This window comes from Rhododendron vialii, chromosome 8a (genome assembly GCF_030253575.1).
Source record: "Rhododendron vialii isolate Sample 1 chromosome 8a, ASM3025357v1".
Taxonomy (NCBI): Eukaryota; Viridiplantae; Streptophyta; class Magnoliopsida; order Ericales; family Ericaceae; genus Rhododendron; species Rhododendron vialii.
In genome coordinates this window covers 6,528,872-6,545,236 of record NC_080564.1, presented here as the reverse complement: position 1 = coordinate 6,545,236, position 16,365 = coordinate 6,528,872, and the positions used below count along the sequence as shown (strand labels likewise).

Genomic DNA, 16,365 nt, shown 5'->3' with positions numbered 1-16,365 from the left:
AGCCCGCCATGGCCGGCCTTTATAAGCCTAAGATTCTCGGTTCGAGCCAAGTCATGCCCCTTCTTCTCTCTCCAATGAAGAAAACATTTGAAAACGATATGAGGAGCCGGCCATGGCCGGCTTTTATAAGCCTAAGATTCTCGGACCTGGCCTTGATCTGAATGTTCCAGCTTGTTAAAGAACTAATTCCGCCATGCTTTGGAAATTCAACAGAAGATAAAAGAAGCAAATATTCCCTCCAATTTCATAATACCCCCTAAAGCCCACCTTACTAGTCCTAAGAGACATTGTCCTAACCCATTTTGGGTTACCAAACAAAAAATTGGTAGTCCCTTGGGATTGGACTACCTAATAACTAATTTAAACTTTATGATAATTAACTTGACCTTAGGAATATGCATTTAGGCATGGCTGTGTTAAAATAAAAGATGGATTGGTGATGTATAAAAGAGTAAAATCAGAACGTTTAGCATCGCAAAAGTGATACCAAACCAAAATGCAGAAAATCAATTTGATATGAACCCAAAATGCACCAATATAGCAAGTAATGCAAAAAAAGGTAATCCAAGATCCTTGGGAAAATAAAAGCCTTCAATGGGGATCAGAATTCAAACGACACACAGACATTGATTCAGACAAAACAGGACAACCACTACAATATTACTACCAATAAGGTCCATTGGCTTCCATTTCAAAAAACTAATACCAAGTCACCAACACCACCCTAATACTCATCACCCTCATCATCCTCTCCTTCAGCAGACTCAGCCCCAACTTCCTCATAATCCTTCTCCAGCGCAGCCAAATCCTCCCTAGCCTCAGAAAACTCGCCTTCCTCCATACCCTCACCCACATACCAATGCACAAATGCCCTCTTCGCATACATCAGATCAAACTTGTGGTCAATCCTCGAGAACACCTCAGCCACACTCGTCGAGTTTGAAATCATGCAAACAGCCCTCTGGACCTTAGCCAAATCACCACCCGGAACCACTGTGGGTGGCTGGTAGTTGATACCACACTTGAACCCAGTGGGGCACCAATCCACAAACTGAATGGTCCTCTTGGTTTTAATGGTGGCCACAGCAGCATTCACATCTTTGGGAACCACATCACCTCGGTACATCAGACAGCAAGCCATGTATTTTCCATGGCGAGGGTCGCATTTGACCATCATAGAAGAGGGCTCAAAAGCACTGTTTGTGATTTCTGCAACTGAGAGCTGCTCATGATAGGCCTTCTCTGCAGATATCACAGGAGCATACGAAGAAAGCATGAAGTGGATTCTTGGGTATGGAACTAAATTGGTCTGGAACTCATTCACATCCACATTCAGAGCTCCGTCAAACCGAAGAGATGCAGTCAGAGAGGAAATGACCTGCACAAATAACCACAGTTAAAGACAGTTCAAAAATCTCTCATGCCTAAACAATTCTTAAACAAATTCTTGCAATAACAGTTCTCAATCGCTTATTATATCTTATCTATGTAACAAGACCTAAAAATGGTGTGTTTTCTACTGTAATCATAATCATGTTGTTATGAAAATGGTTATACCTGAGAGACAAGCCTGTTGAGATTGGTGTAAGTGGGCCGCTCAATATCCAGAGACCTACGGCAGATATCGTAGATAGCCTCATTATCAAGAAGCACAGCAACATCAGTGTGCTCCAACAGGGAATGAGTGGACAAAACACTGTTGTAAGGCTCAACCACAGAGGTAGAGATCTGAGGGGAAGGGTATACAGTAAACCCTAGCTTTGATTTCTTTCCGTAGTCGACGGAAAGCCTTTCAAGAAGCAGAGAACCAAGCCCAGATCCGGTCCCACCACCAACAGCATGGAAGACCAAGAACCCTTGAAGCCCCGTGCAGTTATCCGCTAGCTTCCTGATCCGGTCCAGGCACAGATCCACAATCTCTTTCCCAACTATCAACAAAATATACATATATTAACCACAAATCCAAACGAAGCACAAAATAATCAAAAGACCTACTTATATGGGCAGATCCTTCTCACATCCCGGGTCAATTAACAAACCAAACTGTTTAAAATTTAGCTCACATTCGCTCATTAAAAGATTGTTTAAGATCAGTTTGTTACATTGACAAGTCAAGCCTGAAACGTCATTTTGAAACATAAATTTTCTAGTCAATACTGAACAGGCTACTACTTGATTTGCTCCACTTACAATGTTTAAAATTTTCAAGCTACTCGAAATGGTATGAGATCGGCTCGATTAAAACTCTTTAAAAGATCTGTTCGAGATCTAACAAGCGACGCTTAAACACTAAACCTCGTCATGTTTTCAAACCAAATTTGAACAATCGACTGGCTCTTTCAGTTCATTTATTGCCCCTACATCGATCAACGTACTAGTACTAGTTAAAGCGAACATAGGAACAGGGATATAAAACGAAAATATACTGATCTAATACTCCAAAATCAAAGCAAGGATAGACAAAAACGAAACCCTAACGATTTATAAAGAGAGATGTTTCGAGGGGTTACTGGTGTAGTGGCCACGGGCGAAGTTGTTGGCGGCGTCTTCTTTGCCGCTGATGAGTTGCTCGGGGTGGAACAGCTGGCGATAGGCGCCGGTCCTGACCTCGTCGATGACGGTGGGCTCCAGATCTACGAAGACGGCGCGGGGGACGTGCTTCCCGGCGCCAGTCTCGCTGAAGAAGGTGTTGAACGCGTCGTCGCCGCCGCCCACCGTCTTGTCGCTCGGCATTTGCCCATCGGGCTGCGAAAAACAGCAGAAATAACACGGATCGGTTAAAACGAAATGGAATGGCGTCAAATACAACGGAAAGTTCGACGGAGTTTTTTTTTTCTTTTTTTTTTTTTTAACCTGAATGCCGTGTTCGAGGCAGTAGAGCTCCCAGCAGGCGTTTCCGACCTGGATCCCGGCCTGTCCGATGTGGATCGAAATGCACTCTCTCATTTTCGCTGGACGGTTGTTGCTGGTGAAGAGAGGGGGAGAGAGAGAGTGGGGAGAGAGAGAGAGAGTGGAGACGTATACAAAGACGTCTGGGGTGAAAGATTAGGGTTGAAGGAGCGGGGTGTTTATAAGGAGAAGGTGGGCCTTGCTTTTTTCGAACGGCCCACTATTCGTTCGTTATGTTCACACTTCACAGTTGTTCGAACTTTTTTTCGAAATTTGAAATTTGAATATTGGATCCAGGAGCCGGTTTTCGACCGTTTTGCTCGTGGCTTTCGCGATATTGAAAATTTGAATTTAAGGAGTGGGTTGTTTACGAAATAGGCCCAAGGAAGGCCCAAGGACGGATCAAAAAAAAAAAAAAAAGGCCCAAAGGAGGAATGGGTTGTTTCACAAAAGTAAAAAATTATGATCACAATTTTAAAATTCTTATACTAACAAACAGATTTTTTTTACCTTTTTGATTCTTCTCGTCAAGATGAACTAATAATCCACCAAAAATTAACACAAAATAACAAACTTTAAAAAAATTAAATGAAAAAAGAAAAAATAATTCGGCTTTTTTATTAGCCAAATCGGGCCTCAGTTGTTTTCAGTTTTGCTAGTTTTAAGCATTGGCAGATCCAATTTTTTTTTGTGGTAGAGAACATTAAGGAAAAATGAATGAAATACTACTTTTTTGTGTTTAGTTCTATAATAGGTAGAAAGGTGTTTGTTAGCTTTGTGGTAGTGCTATTACATAAATCCTTGATGGGCTTGGTTTCAACGCTCATTAGCTGTAAGTTTAGAAGTTTCTTTTTTCCTACTTTGTAAGCATCGTCAACAAAACTAAGGGGACGCTAGGGGGAATCGAACCAGCGACCCATCGCATAGATGTTCTAGATTACTGAATATATATTACTAAATTTTTGGTTCAAAAAAATTTAATCAAATAATTTCAGGAAGACACTTGACCCTCCTAAGCCTTAGCTGAATTCGCCCTGATTTCTTGGTTTTATCATTCTCAACCTAAACTAGATCCTTGCCTAAGTTGCCTTTATCCAGCCTGATTGGGTATTTGTTGCTGGGCCGGTTTGTGTAAAATGAAAAGCTTTGAATTTCTTTTCCTCCGTGTGAATCTCGACCCAAACATCTGGGCTATAATGAAATGAAAATGGCTAAAAGCCCAAAATCTGGGCCCAAACTTCTGAAAGCCTGTTGATTCTTGAGCCCATCCTTTAAAGCCCGACGTGCTATCAAGCTAGAATCGTTGAGGGGAAGCAATTAAGATGTGACGTTGGAGCAACTTTTTCGTCCTGCTGGTAGAAAACAACTCCTACGTACTACAGTGTATTGAGATAACAGTTTTGTCAGCCCACTGGACTGACGATAAGCACATTAAAAGATTAAAAAAAAATACGTATTTTTGTATATTTTTTATACTTTTTAATATATATTCACACACTCATTATTGTCAGCCCACTAAGCTGATTTTAAAATTTTCCTCGAGACAATTCTTGGCAGGTCCAACTTTTTTAGTTCATGACTATGGGATACTACTTCTCATAAAATATAATTTCATGTTTGACTGGGACTCCGTTTGTTTGGACGTAAAATGTTTTTCGGTGTTTAGTTGTGTAAAAAATTAAAAAAATATTTTACATGTAAAACATTTTTTACCAATTGGATAAAAACGACTTACATTTAAATCTTCGGTAAGTTATTTTTCGAAATAAACCTATTGCCTTCTACTACAATTTTCACTGCTTAGTTTTATAGATCGTCAGTCCTGACTCACGTTCAATTCAAATATTCTCATATCTCTCCAACATTTAAGCCCCCTACTCTATCTCTACACTATTTTGTTAATTCCTGAAAATATTTTCAAGTAACAACCAAATATCGAAAAATAAAAATTTAAAATTTATTTTCTGAAAAAAATATTTTATATTATAAAACATTTTACGCCGAAATTAACAGAGCCCATGTTCTTCCCAGAAATTTTTCCGCGCCTACCCATTGCGAGCATCCGTTGCCACATTAATACCGATTCTCTCCCGTCACTTTCTCTTCACTCTCTATCTATCTCTCTCTCTCTCCTGACACTTTTCGGTCTCCCCTGTCACTTTTGCCGTCTCTCTCTCTCTCTCTCTCTCTCTCTCTCTCATATTATTATTGAATCTTATAATGTTTATAAGCAATTGCTCGATCCTTTCCTTTTCTTTTTTAAAATTCTTATACAAAGGAAAGTCTTTTTCAATAGCATCTTGGTGTTATTAGCTTTTGTGTAAGGTTACAAACGAGCCGAGTTTTACGATATTTAAATTTGTTTATTAAGTTTTTAACGAACACGAGCTCGATCTCAGTGAAAACTTAACGAGTCGAGCTCGAGCCGAGCAGGCCTTGGCTTGACTCGAACTCGAGCTTATTCACGAGTCTTAACGAACCGACGAAAAATGTATATATATCCTCACATAGGCCTAAGAGCCCGTTCCAGAATCGAAATAAGAACTTATTTTTTGTCTAATAATAAGGTGTGTTCCACAAAAGAGTGAATAAGTACTTATTTTTTAAAAAGGTAATTTCAAGCTCAAAAATCATGTGCTTACACAAATAATTTTCCTATCGCTATGGATCTTGTTTGATAGATCTCATTGAGATCTTTAATACGGTGCAAAAAAAAATTGAAAAATTATTTTTCATTTACATTATTTTTAAGTTTGAAAATGTGAAAATAAGCTACTTATTTGAATTTTGTGGAATAAAGCACCAAAATAAGTATTTATAAAATTAGAAGGTTTCTGAAACGGGCTCTAATACAACCAAAAATATTTTGATTGTGAAGGTATATATTTTTCATTTTCCTATGTGTTGAACACAAATTTCAAGTCTGTGAAAAAGACGAAAAAATGTTGAACAAGAGTCAATTTTATTGATGTATGAAATTAGGGTTTACAATCTCTGATGTATTTTCTAATCAAAGAAAATAAAGTCTTCTGATTCTTCTCTTCAGATGTTGAAACGAGGGTTTAATAGCTTGATCTCGATTTGAACGGCGATATCTTATGCGGTCTTTATGAAGATGACGGCGAATTTGATGGGTTTTGACTTGAGGACTTTGAAGCTTCTTCTCAAGTTGAATTGCTTGATCTTCTCCAATTTAGGTGAAAAAGATGACGGAGACTTGAGGGCTTTGGAGCTTCTTTTCAAGTCGGTATTTGAGATCTTCTTCGATTTGGTTGAAGGAGATGCGGATTTGCAGATGTTGATTTGAGGGCTTCAGAGCTTGGTCTCAAATCAGTATTTGAGATCTTCTTCTATTTGGTAGAAGGAGACTTATGATTGGTGGATTTAGCTTGAACGTTCTTCAGGGCTTGGATGCTTTGAACTGAAGAACGTCTGGCTTAATGTGGACTTGAAAGATTTTGAAGGATGGATGAATGTGAATTCTGAAGGGCTTGGAGGCTTTGATCTTCAGAGTTCTGGAGTTTGAATTTGATGATGGAGATTTGACTTGAGCGTTCTTCAGGGCTTTGAAGCTTTGATATGAAGAACCGTTTAATTTGATGTGGACTTAACTTGAATGTTCTTCGGAGCTTTGAAACTTTGATCTGAAGAACCTTCTTGTCGGATGCAGATTTGAAGACTTCTGAAGGGCATGAGGGCTTTGATCTTCAGAACTCTGGAGCTTTTGTGCTTTAATGTGCAGATGGAAAAAATATGAGAGGGAGCACCTCTATTTATAAGGATTTGGGTGGAGACTCCAACCCTAACCTTCTTTAATGATCTCTTTAATTATTTTCTTTGTTGAAAAAGGAATAATAATTATTTGATAATCACATTTCCTTTCTTTTTATTTTAGAAAAGGTAATTATATATAAAGAGATAAATTATTATTCACCAATTAGCCTAATTTGATTGGTCGGACTTGATAAAATAATAATTATGTCATTTTGACACATGGCACCATTTGATTGGCCGGACTTGATAAAATAATACCTGTGTCATTTTGACACGTGGTACCATTTGATTGGTCTATTTACATGCCTCTGACTTTTGACCACGGACACTTGACATCATTTAATTGACCCGTCCATGAAACTTTGACCTTGACTTAAAGGCACTTGGCGACATTTGATTGGCCAATTTGTATGCCCTAGCAACACGTGGCGATTTGTGATAGGCTAGAAATTTTACATGCCTACACTATGGAGTGGGGGTGTATTGATGTGCGTGTGCTCTTGCTTCCCTTGATTGACTAGAAAGTTAAAACGGAAAGAACAAATTATGAAAATAACAATAAAAATCCTAAACTTAAGCATATATACCCCGGCTCGCGAGCCGACTCGAGCCGAGCTTATCCAGCTCGAGCTCGGCTCGTTTACAAAACGAGCTGAAAAAATCGGCTTGAACTCGTTCGTTTAACTTCCGAGCCAAGCTTGAACGAGGCACTAATGAGCAGAGCTGCGAGCCGCTCACGAGCGGCTCGGTTCATTTGCAGCCCTACTTTTGTGGCATATTGGAGTCGGATAATAACCATAGTTATCTTTCTTTTATATCTTTTTCAGATAACCTTTAGCCCGTTCCAGAACACCTTCTTAAAAAATAAGTACTTATTTCATATTTTCAAACTAAAAAATAATGCAAATGAAAAATAATTTTTTAATTTTTTTTGCACCGTATTAAAGATCTCATTGAGATCTTTCAAACAAGATCCATATTGTATATTTTTAAATTTTAATAAACTTATCATTTTTGAGCTTAAAATTGCTTTCTTAAAAAATAAGTTCTTATTTCGCGTAGTGGAACGGGGCTAGTCGGTTGGTATCCACGAAGAGCTTTGGTTATTTTTAAAAATCGTCTTGATCCCTACTACTTTTGCGATTTTTCTTTACTATTTGGCGTACTGGGCCTTTAATTCAATTTCATACCTTGAGTCGGCGTTAAATTCTTTTAGTTGTACATATTTGATTTTTAAGTTATACATATTATAAGATTTTAAGCTTTAGAGAGAGAGAGAGAGAGAGGAGAGAAATAATTCAATTTTTTCAGCATCTCTTTTCATTTTTTACTATTTTACAATTGTGCCATTTTGAAACATTGAAAACAATAGATACTATTTAAACTAAGGGATTGAAACATTGAAAACAATAGATATACTATTTAAACTAAGGGTTTGTAACAGTATAAAAGAAACACCTGAATGAAGTTTTGACCCAAAATTGATTCGATTTGGAGTCCTGTCTTTTGAGTAACCCCTATTTGTTATGGGCTGATGTCAACTTTATGAACAGGTCAGGTTATCCTTTTCCTAGTGACTATATGAGTATCTTTTCCTCTATTCATTTTCAGTAGAACTCATGTTAATACTTTTGAGCTTGAGAGTACAAATACAAGTTTAGTTCAAAAAATCTAAAGATTGTAGTGCTACTTCTGCAGGGGTTCGATCAAGTAATGATGGGATATGGGCGTCCATCCAACCCGTAGGAACCGTAGCAGAAACGAATCACAACGAAGACAAATCTGAGTGCAACAGTACTCGCGCTGATCACCATTTTATTTCCATCGATTTTCAGGTTTTGATCGTGTTCTGATTTTATTGCATTAATTCATGTTGGTGGTTTCATCATATATATTAAAAAGTTTTCTTTTAACAACTTGTCAGTCAGTAGTTTGGGGCCTCCCTAAAAGCTTAGGGGATTCCCAATGACTCCTTGGACCCTTACCAATATTTCTGATGAACAACACTAGACTTTTTACGTCAATACCCAGTATCCTTCAAATCATGAAATATACAAGAGGTTTAGTTAAGCACCGAATATTTGGGGTTACGTAATTAAGTAGATTTGGTTTGCCCAAGTCATAATTAGTCTGCAACTCTCCCGACTAATTAATTATTTTAGTTATCTTTCTGTTGATGTTTATGTGCTCTTCTATGTTGAAATCTTAGAGAGAGAGAGAAGCTTTATAATCATTGAACTTTTAAGATGCATAGTAATTAAAACATTTACACAGGGTTTTCCTGGCACATGCACACTGGGCGAGAGCGAGCGAGGGAGAGAGAGAGAGATTATGTGTTGAACTCGTTCCTTGTTAATTAGCACATGAGAAATAAACAGGTGTTTGTGTTCCGTGAGGTCGCAATGTCGAATTTCGAGAAGACCAAACATTCGAAAGTTTGGGACTGCTGGAGGGTTTGTCCGATTATTAACTTCAGGGCTCGGCAAATAGTTGAGGTGCGCGACTTGCCACCTCAACTATTGAAAAGAGAGAAACTCCTTTGTGGTTAATTAGCGCAATTCGAATTGCATTAGTAATAGAGAATAAATTCTTTACATCGCCGGTGTAAATATTTATTTTCTCCAAATCAATTGTATTGCGCCACGTCGCCACGTTTTATTAATTAGGACCACTATTTTGACACGTGTCGCAATGCAATTGATTTAGAAAAAACAAATGTTTACACCGACGGTGTAAATAATTTATTCACTTAGTAATATCATGGGGCAAACTGAGATGAGATCTACTGTGGGGGTCAACAATTCGATCCTGGTGTCACGTGACAACGGTCGGCAAAGGCGTGGGAGGTTTTTAATTTCTTTGCCTCTCGGGCACACTCTCTTTCCTATAATTTAGGTACTAGGCTCTGGACATGCCACGTGTCCTGTCTGGAAAGTCATGTGACATTAAACCCTTTGACAATTAAGGTTGCGACACTCTCGTGGTTATGTCCCTAACAAGGTGGGAAATTCAATTATTATAGGGAGTGTAAAAATTTGGTGATCAAGTACTCCTCGGGATTCAATTATTTCTCTGTGTTTCTTTATGACTTACGCCACGAATCTAGGCTAATCTCGGGAATCGATTCAACTATCTACCGACGGTCAGGTCTTTTCATATTTGATTCATAACATTGCAATATGCCATAATATTTTAGACTTCTAAACCTACAAAATTAAGAATCTACCACGATGATTTAGTTCATTTTTAAGTTTGAGTGAGTGGATCATTCAATATAAAAGTTTGCTTTTGTTTGACATGTTACGCATCATTTTTTTTTATTTAGAAAAGGCCTGTTATGCAAATGATCATTACCAAAGTGAGATATAAAAAGATATAAAAATCACTCAAAACACTAAGAATTTTTATTTGCAGCAACATGATTCAGTCCTAATTTATGAAAAACCATACTTGTCTTATATTCGTGTAAAAATAAATGTGATAAAATCTTGGGCTTGGATTACTTCATCAACTTTTGTTTTTACACTAGTTGTATACACTTGAGCTTATACGGAAGTAATAGCTCAAATGATGAAAAGAACGCTCATGACAATTTCGAGCTCAAAAAATCTTATTGGGATACGATATTCATTCTTTCTTCAGGGCTTGGGCGGCACGCAATTGCTAGGACTTGAGATGTCAGGTTTTTCTCGTTGTGATGACATGTTGGCTCGTGTCCCTTGTATCATTCAAATACGAATCCTTGGATGAACCTAACTATTGAAGCAATCACATCCCAAGATCAAAGATATACCACATGTGACCAAAGTGTTTGAAGAAGGAGGATTTATTGGACAGCAATTAGGGGAAGATTTGAAGGTTGTTTCACAACCCAAGTATGCGAAGATCTGAGAAGATTTCAAGGCTGTTTTACAACCCAAGTATCAAGCATATTTTCTTGTATAGCAGTCATTTATATGTAGGGCTATAAATGAGCTGAGCTTTGTCGAGCTCGAGCTCGGCTTGTTTACTAAACAAGTTAAAAAATTTGAGCTCGACGAGCCGAGTTTAGTTATTTATTAAACGAGCCTCTTTAATTGAGCTGAGCCTCTCTTAACGAACCGAGTTTTTGTCGAATGAGCTGAGCTAATAAACGAGCAGAAAACTCGAGATCGAGCTTGACTCATTTATACTTAACGAGCCGAGCTTGCAAATTGCTCGTTTCGTTAAACAGCCCTAGTCATATGTCAATTTATTTGCGTATATAACTTGTACATTCAACCCCGCAATGTATTCAAGTTAGGGAGTACTCATGAACAGTTTTAGACCTGTGTTTATAAAACTTCTTTACTAACTTGATCTATTCCACAATGTGGTTGTAGCGTGAGACCACCTACATCGAGCGGCCGGAACATCAGTTTGTGGATCTTTATTCAAGCATCTGGATCTACAACATTGCTCTAGAGCTATTCATGTACTGTGCATCAGGGCCGGAGGCAATTAGGGGAGGTGGCACGTGCCACCCCCGATCGTAGAAAAACTTTTTTAAAAAAATTTACACGTAAAAAGGTAAAATGAAAAATATGTGAAGAAAAAGACACAACCTCATGCTCTGCTTTGGTGGTAAATTAAAGCATGTTTGTTCTTTTCTTTTTTAAACCCTTTCTGTTCTTTAAAGCTCATCTCTCGCTCTAAATTTTTGCATAAATTCCTACAAAATTTGTATTTTTTTCCCACTTGAAAAGCAACATGATTCATTTGGACATTAAATTTTTATGTGAACCATTCGAACACTCATTTTTTTTAACAAACTAATGTGATTCGATTAGCTAGGTATTTATGCTTGTGCAATATTTTGCATAAATATTGTAAAAATTATAATTTAGAGAACGACCTGTTTGAATCTAGAAAAATTAATATCGTAATATCTTGTATTTGCATACCATAAGTGAGGTTAAGCAACCATTTATTTTTTTTTCTTCAAAAAAAAAAAAAAAAAGCCTACGACAAAACAATACACTAAAATTTTTATCTTCGTATTTTTCTCTGCACAATATGTAACTAGATTTATATCGATTGGTGCCACCTCATCACGACCAAATTCTGGCTCCGCCACTGCCGTGCATACAAGATGAGTAGTGCTAGGGGCACATCACCCCCAACCACACCCTCTCACATACAGGCGGGTCCCGTTTCAGTGGGATCCGCCTGTATGTGAGAGGGTGTGGTTGGGGGTGATGTGCCTCTAGCATTTTTGTGCATACAATCCACACAGTGAACTTTCTGCGTAAATTTGGTACGGTAATAAAGATGAGAAAGTGAAGTCGTCTTCAAGTCATACGGGAATTTGTTTATGTGGTCACGAAGTTTCCTCTAGCAAGGAGTTGTCGCTGTTTCCTAATAAGCCTGTATTAAGTTGTCTAATCCAACATAATCTTCAAGGATATTTGATTAATTAATTAGTAGATCGATCCGTTAATAACACTTAACAGCAAACAGAATATAAAAGTTTCTAGTAGTACGTACTAGTAGTTTTTATTGTCAGTGGTTAATATCTTAGGTACGCAAGTTGTCGGCAATGGTTAAGCAAAAAACTAGAGATTAATTACAATAATTAAGGCAAATACGTGGGGGGAAAAGGAAAAGGGGGAGGAAAAGTAATTAACTTTTTTTACCTCCCTTTATTTGACATGGAAAGAAATATATATGGAAGAGTAACAAAAAATAACTAAGAGGGACTTTTAACAATCAAAGATAAGAGGAATTAACATGGTGATAGTTGCCTATAAAATAAAATAAAAAAACATGGTGATAGTCACCTGACGGCTGGCAATGAGTAATCTCAATTAGCCTTTGGTTTGTGATTTGACTCTTGTTTTGCTTAACGTCAATTCGTGTGTAATCAGGGTGATAGTTTATACGACGTTTCATCTCGACTTTAATTGGCCCATGAATTAGTGGTAAGTGGGATTTTTCTCCCAAATTTGTCGGTTTATTAATTTGATTGGATTCTTAGTTAGAAAATAATGCACGAGTCAAAACAACCCTAGAAATTCTCTTAGGGTGTATTACACTAACTAAAATAAGTACTTATTTTTTGAATTAAAGTAATATATTGTGAAAAAATGATTTGTTTTGTAAAACAGAAAATAAATATTTAAAAAATATAAAAAAAATTAGTGGAACGGGGCTTTATTGTATTTAGACCTCAATTGCAATTTCTAATACCAAAAAAAAAAACAAAAAAACAAAAGGTACAGTTATTTTCTTGACATATACTGTCGGAAAATTTGATTGGGTGGGTGGTGAATATATATGGAGGAGATGATAATTATTAATTACCCAATGATAGTCACATGGTCATGTGTATTCAGACATGTACATTAAGGCCCACTTTGTTAACTCAAAAACAAACACCTTCACTTGAAATCAAATCCCAAATTGGAAGCACACAGAAAAAAGTAAACATGGTCTGTGTCCTCTCTCTCTCACACACACTCTCTCTCTTTCTCTCACACACACACAAATAACAAGCCAATGCGACACTTCTTTCTCCAATGCAATTGTCTTCTTCATGTCCAACATCACTGTCTCTCTCTCTCTCTCTCTCTCTCTCTCTCTCTCTCTCTCTGGTCCTTCCCCTTCATTTATAGTGCATATCTAACACTAGATGTTCCATAGTTCTTCTTCTTTAATAACAAGCCTACCGTTTGTGCTTTGAGAAAGAAGCTAGCTTTTCTTCCCACACTTCTCTCTATAATTCTCTCTCTCCCCTCTCTTACATAGTAAACCAAATAGCTCGGCTCAAATTGCTGACATCCCATAGTGCAAATTAAGATGTCTGGTAGAAGGTCGAGGCAGTCATCCGGGAGTACTACTTCTAGGATCTCGGATGACCAAATCATTAGTCTCGTGTCGAGGTTACAGCAACTTCTTCCTGAGATTCGAACTAGGCGCTCCGGTAAGGTATTTATCTCTATCTCTCTCTACCTATCTAAAGGAAAAGTTTAGGAAGACAAATTCCGAACACAACTGTGTCCAGAACCGTTAGAATATATACATGTGGACCGACATGCATCGAACGAATCTCGATGCATTGTATCTGGAGTTGTGTTTTAGAATTATGATTGTTTAATTGCTCCTATCTGAATTTCCAACGAATTCTATCTACATTCGTGCATGTACGCTTGTTTTAGTGTTTGTACGTATGTTCGGACGTACAAGCATATGCTAGTGTATCATTAATATATAAGTAGATTTGCGTGTGTATACGATCGACCTATTCCCTTCTTATCTTAAGAATTTTCGGTTTGATAAAAAAAATAATTAGGAGTTCGATATCTTTAGTCTAACCCAACAAGCTAATAAATATGACAGGCTAAGACATGTGGGGCGTGAAAGTACACAAACGATAGAGAAGTCTACAGTGACTATACGCGTTGCATCCAACAAAGATGTGTTTTATACAGTATAACAATGAAGGCAAGACGACCGCAATAGAGACCACTACGCTACACATAAGAGAATGATATATTGATGATATATACACACGTTATATAAATTTCTACCATAACTCTTATTAATTTTTTTGGTTAATCTTACACAGTGTAGTACTTCACCGAACCTGTGTTTTACCATAGCTGTTTATTTAGTTATTTTCCCCCCAAGACAACATGGTACAATTATTCCAACAAACATATAGGGCCGGACTACTTTGTAGTCCTATGGTTAAGTTGGCCTGCGATAATGTGACGCGAACGTTGTGCTAAAGTTGTCGAAGTACGTATCTGTTACGTGTTTATATTGATAGTTTCGAATAATATGCATGTGTGTAGGTTTCGGCATCGAAGGTGTTACAGGAGACATGCAACTACATTAAGAACTTGAACAGAGAGGTGGACGACCTGAGCGACCGGCTTTCGCAACTGTTGGAAACCATCGAAGCCGATAGCGCCGAGGCTGCTATTATTAGGAGCTTGATTACGGGATAGACGATTAATATATAAGCTCGATCGTACTAATAGCTAAGCTAGATGTTGTTGTTTCTAGGGTTTGGTCGGTACTACTAGGCCAACCATCGGTTATGACATAACAATATAGTGTTTGTATAATCCGTTGTAATAATTACTTGAGAAGTACTAGAGAAAATAATCAAGAATGTTTGTACTTGCAAATCCTAGCTTATGGAGTAATCTAAGTTTTCCAAATTCAGTTTGAAGATCCATTAATTAATTAACATCAATCTTAATTGTTTTTCTTTATTTATTTTTCACCCAATGTTATTCTAGAAAAATGGTCCCGCCGCTTGAGATATGAACAAAAAGAAAGGAAAAAAGGGTCCCGCCGCCTAAGAAAAAGATCAAAATAAATGCCTACCTCAAAAGTCAGAAAACTCAGAACCAACATGCAAAATACGGTCTCGTCCTATCAGCAACTGCAGAGAGAGAGAGAGAGAGAGAGAGAGAGAGAGAGAGAGAAGATCGAAATAGATACCTATCTCAGAAGTCAGAAAACTCAGAACCAGCATGCAAAATACGGTCTCGTCCTATTAGCAACTGCAGTGAGAGAGAGAGAGAGAGAGAGAGAGAGAGAGAGAGAGAGAGAGAGAGAGAGGTGGAGATGTTAGGCGAAATACGCAAAATACGATTGTCTTCTCCAATAACGTCAAAAAACTAAAACAAAATCACATACAAATTACAACTTCATCCAGCTATTTATATTTCCGTGTGGCTATTTTACTTTTGAATGAAATACGATCTGAATCAGTCCATTAGAATCCAACTTCATCAGAATTAATTCGAGAATCGTAAGAAGTTCGAGAATCGAAATCGTAATAAGTTCAAGAATCGAAATCATAATCAATTCGAGAATCATAATTAGTTTGACTGTTCGAGTATCAAAATTGATATATACCTTTTTATAGTCAAGAATCGTGCGATGACGGAGAGAGAGAGAGAGAGAGAGAGAGAGAGGGGTGTGTGCGGGTCATCGCCGAAGAAGAAGGAGATGGTCGAAGAGAGAGGAGGAGAGAGGCATAGGAGACTGGCCAGAGAGAGAGAGACGCGAGATGTTAGGGTTTTGGACCTTTGGTCTTTGGGAAGGAGAGAGGCATGAGTAATTAGGGCTAACTTGACTCTGCGTTAAGTGGCGGATGGTTTGGTTTGAACATGAACCGAATCGAATATGCCAGAATTAGTATTTTTAAATCCGTATCTATCCGCAGCATACTTCGGTTTGATTTGCAGATAGATCAGGTTGGTCTGATTCATGATTTTGACAATTCGATTCATCGGCTGCATGGCCGATGGTTATGCATATACTATGTTTCTCATGCTTTCCACTTCATTGAGTTTAGAAATAGGAAGGAGTTACCAATGGAAGCTATGCCAAACTCCATATTTAATCGTTCAGAGCATGGAATAAAAACCCAGGTGTGGTGATTGATTAATTTGCTTGAATTATCGTTTTCAATAGGTAGCTATCACGTTTGGATCAATTAGACCTTATTTGTAGCCGGTATTTTGAATTTTGATTTATAGGTAATGAGTGTAAAGCGAAATAGAGTAATGATTGAAAATAGATGTAACGATTGAAGAGAGATAGAGAGAAAAATAAGGGAAAATGACGGCTCATGACGTGTTTTGATAATTAATACCCGCCAAGATTATGCTAAGAATATTTGTTAATATTGAAAATATTCTTGACGGGTATTAATTATCAAAA

At 37.6% G+C, this 16,365-nt stretch overlaps 2 protein-coding genes across 2 annotated transcripts; one reads left to right on the top strand and one right to left on the bottom strand.

The window, feature by feature from the left end:
* Nucleotides 1-573: 573 nt before the first annotated feature.
* On the bottom strand, nt 574-3,132 carry LOC131335075 (tubulin alpha chain). The gene is made up of 4 exons (XM_058370260.1): nt 2,854-3,132; nt 2,511-2,745; nt 1,558-1,928; nt 574-1,378 (listed from the first exon to the last, which is right to left on the bottom strand). Exons 1-4 carry the CDS (start codon nt 2,944-2,946, stop codon nt 725-727), a joined length of 1,353 nt encoding a protein of 450 aa, XP_058226243.1. The 5' UTR covers nt 2,947-3,132; the 3' UTR covers nt 574-724.
* Nucleotides 3,133-13,085: 9,953 nt separating this feature from the next.
* Nucleotides 13,086-14,853, top strand: LOC131335080 (transcription factor PRE6-like). The gene is made up of 2 exons (XM_058370270.1): nt 13,086-13,608; nt 14,478-14,853. The coding sequence occupies exons 1-2, from the start codon at nt 13,480-13,482 to the stop codon at nt 14,631-14,633; spliced, it is 285 nt and encodes a 94-aa protein (XP_058226253.1). The 5' UTR covers nt 13,086-13,479; the 3' UTR covers nt 14,634-14,853.
* Nucleotides 14,854-16,365: the final 1,512 nt, after the last annotated feature.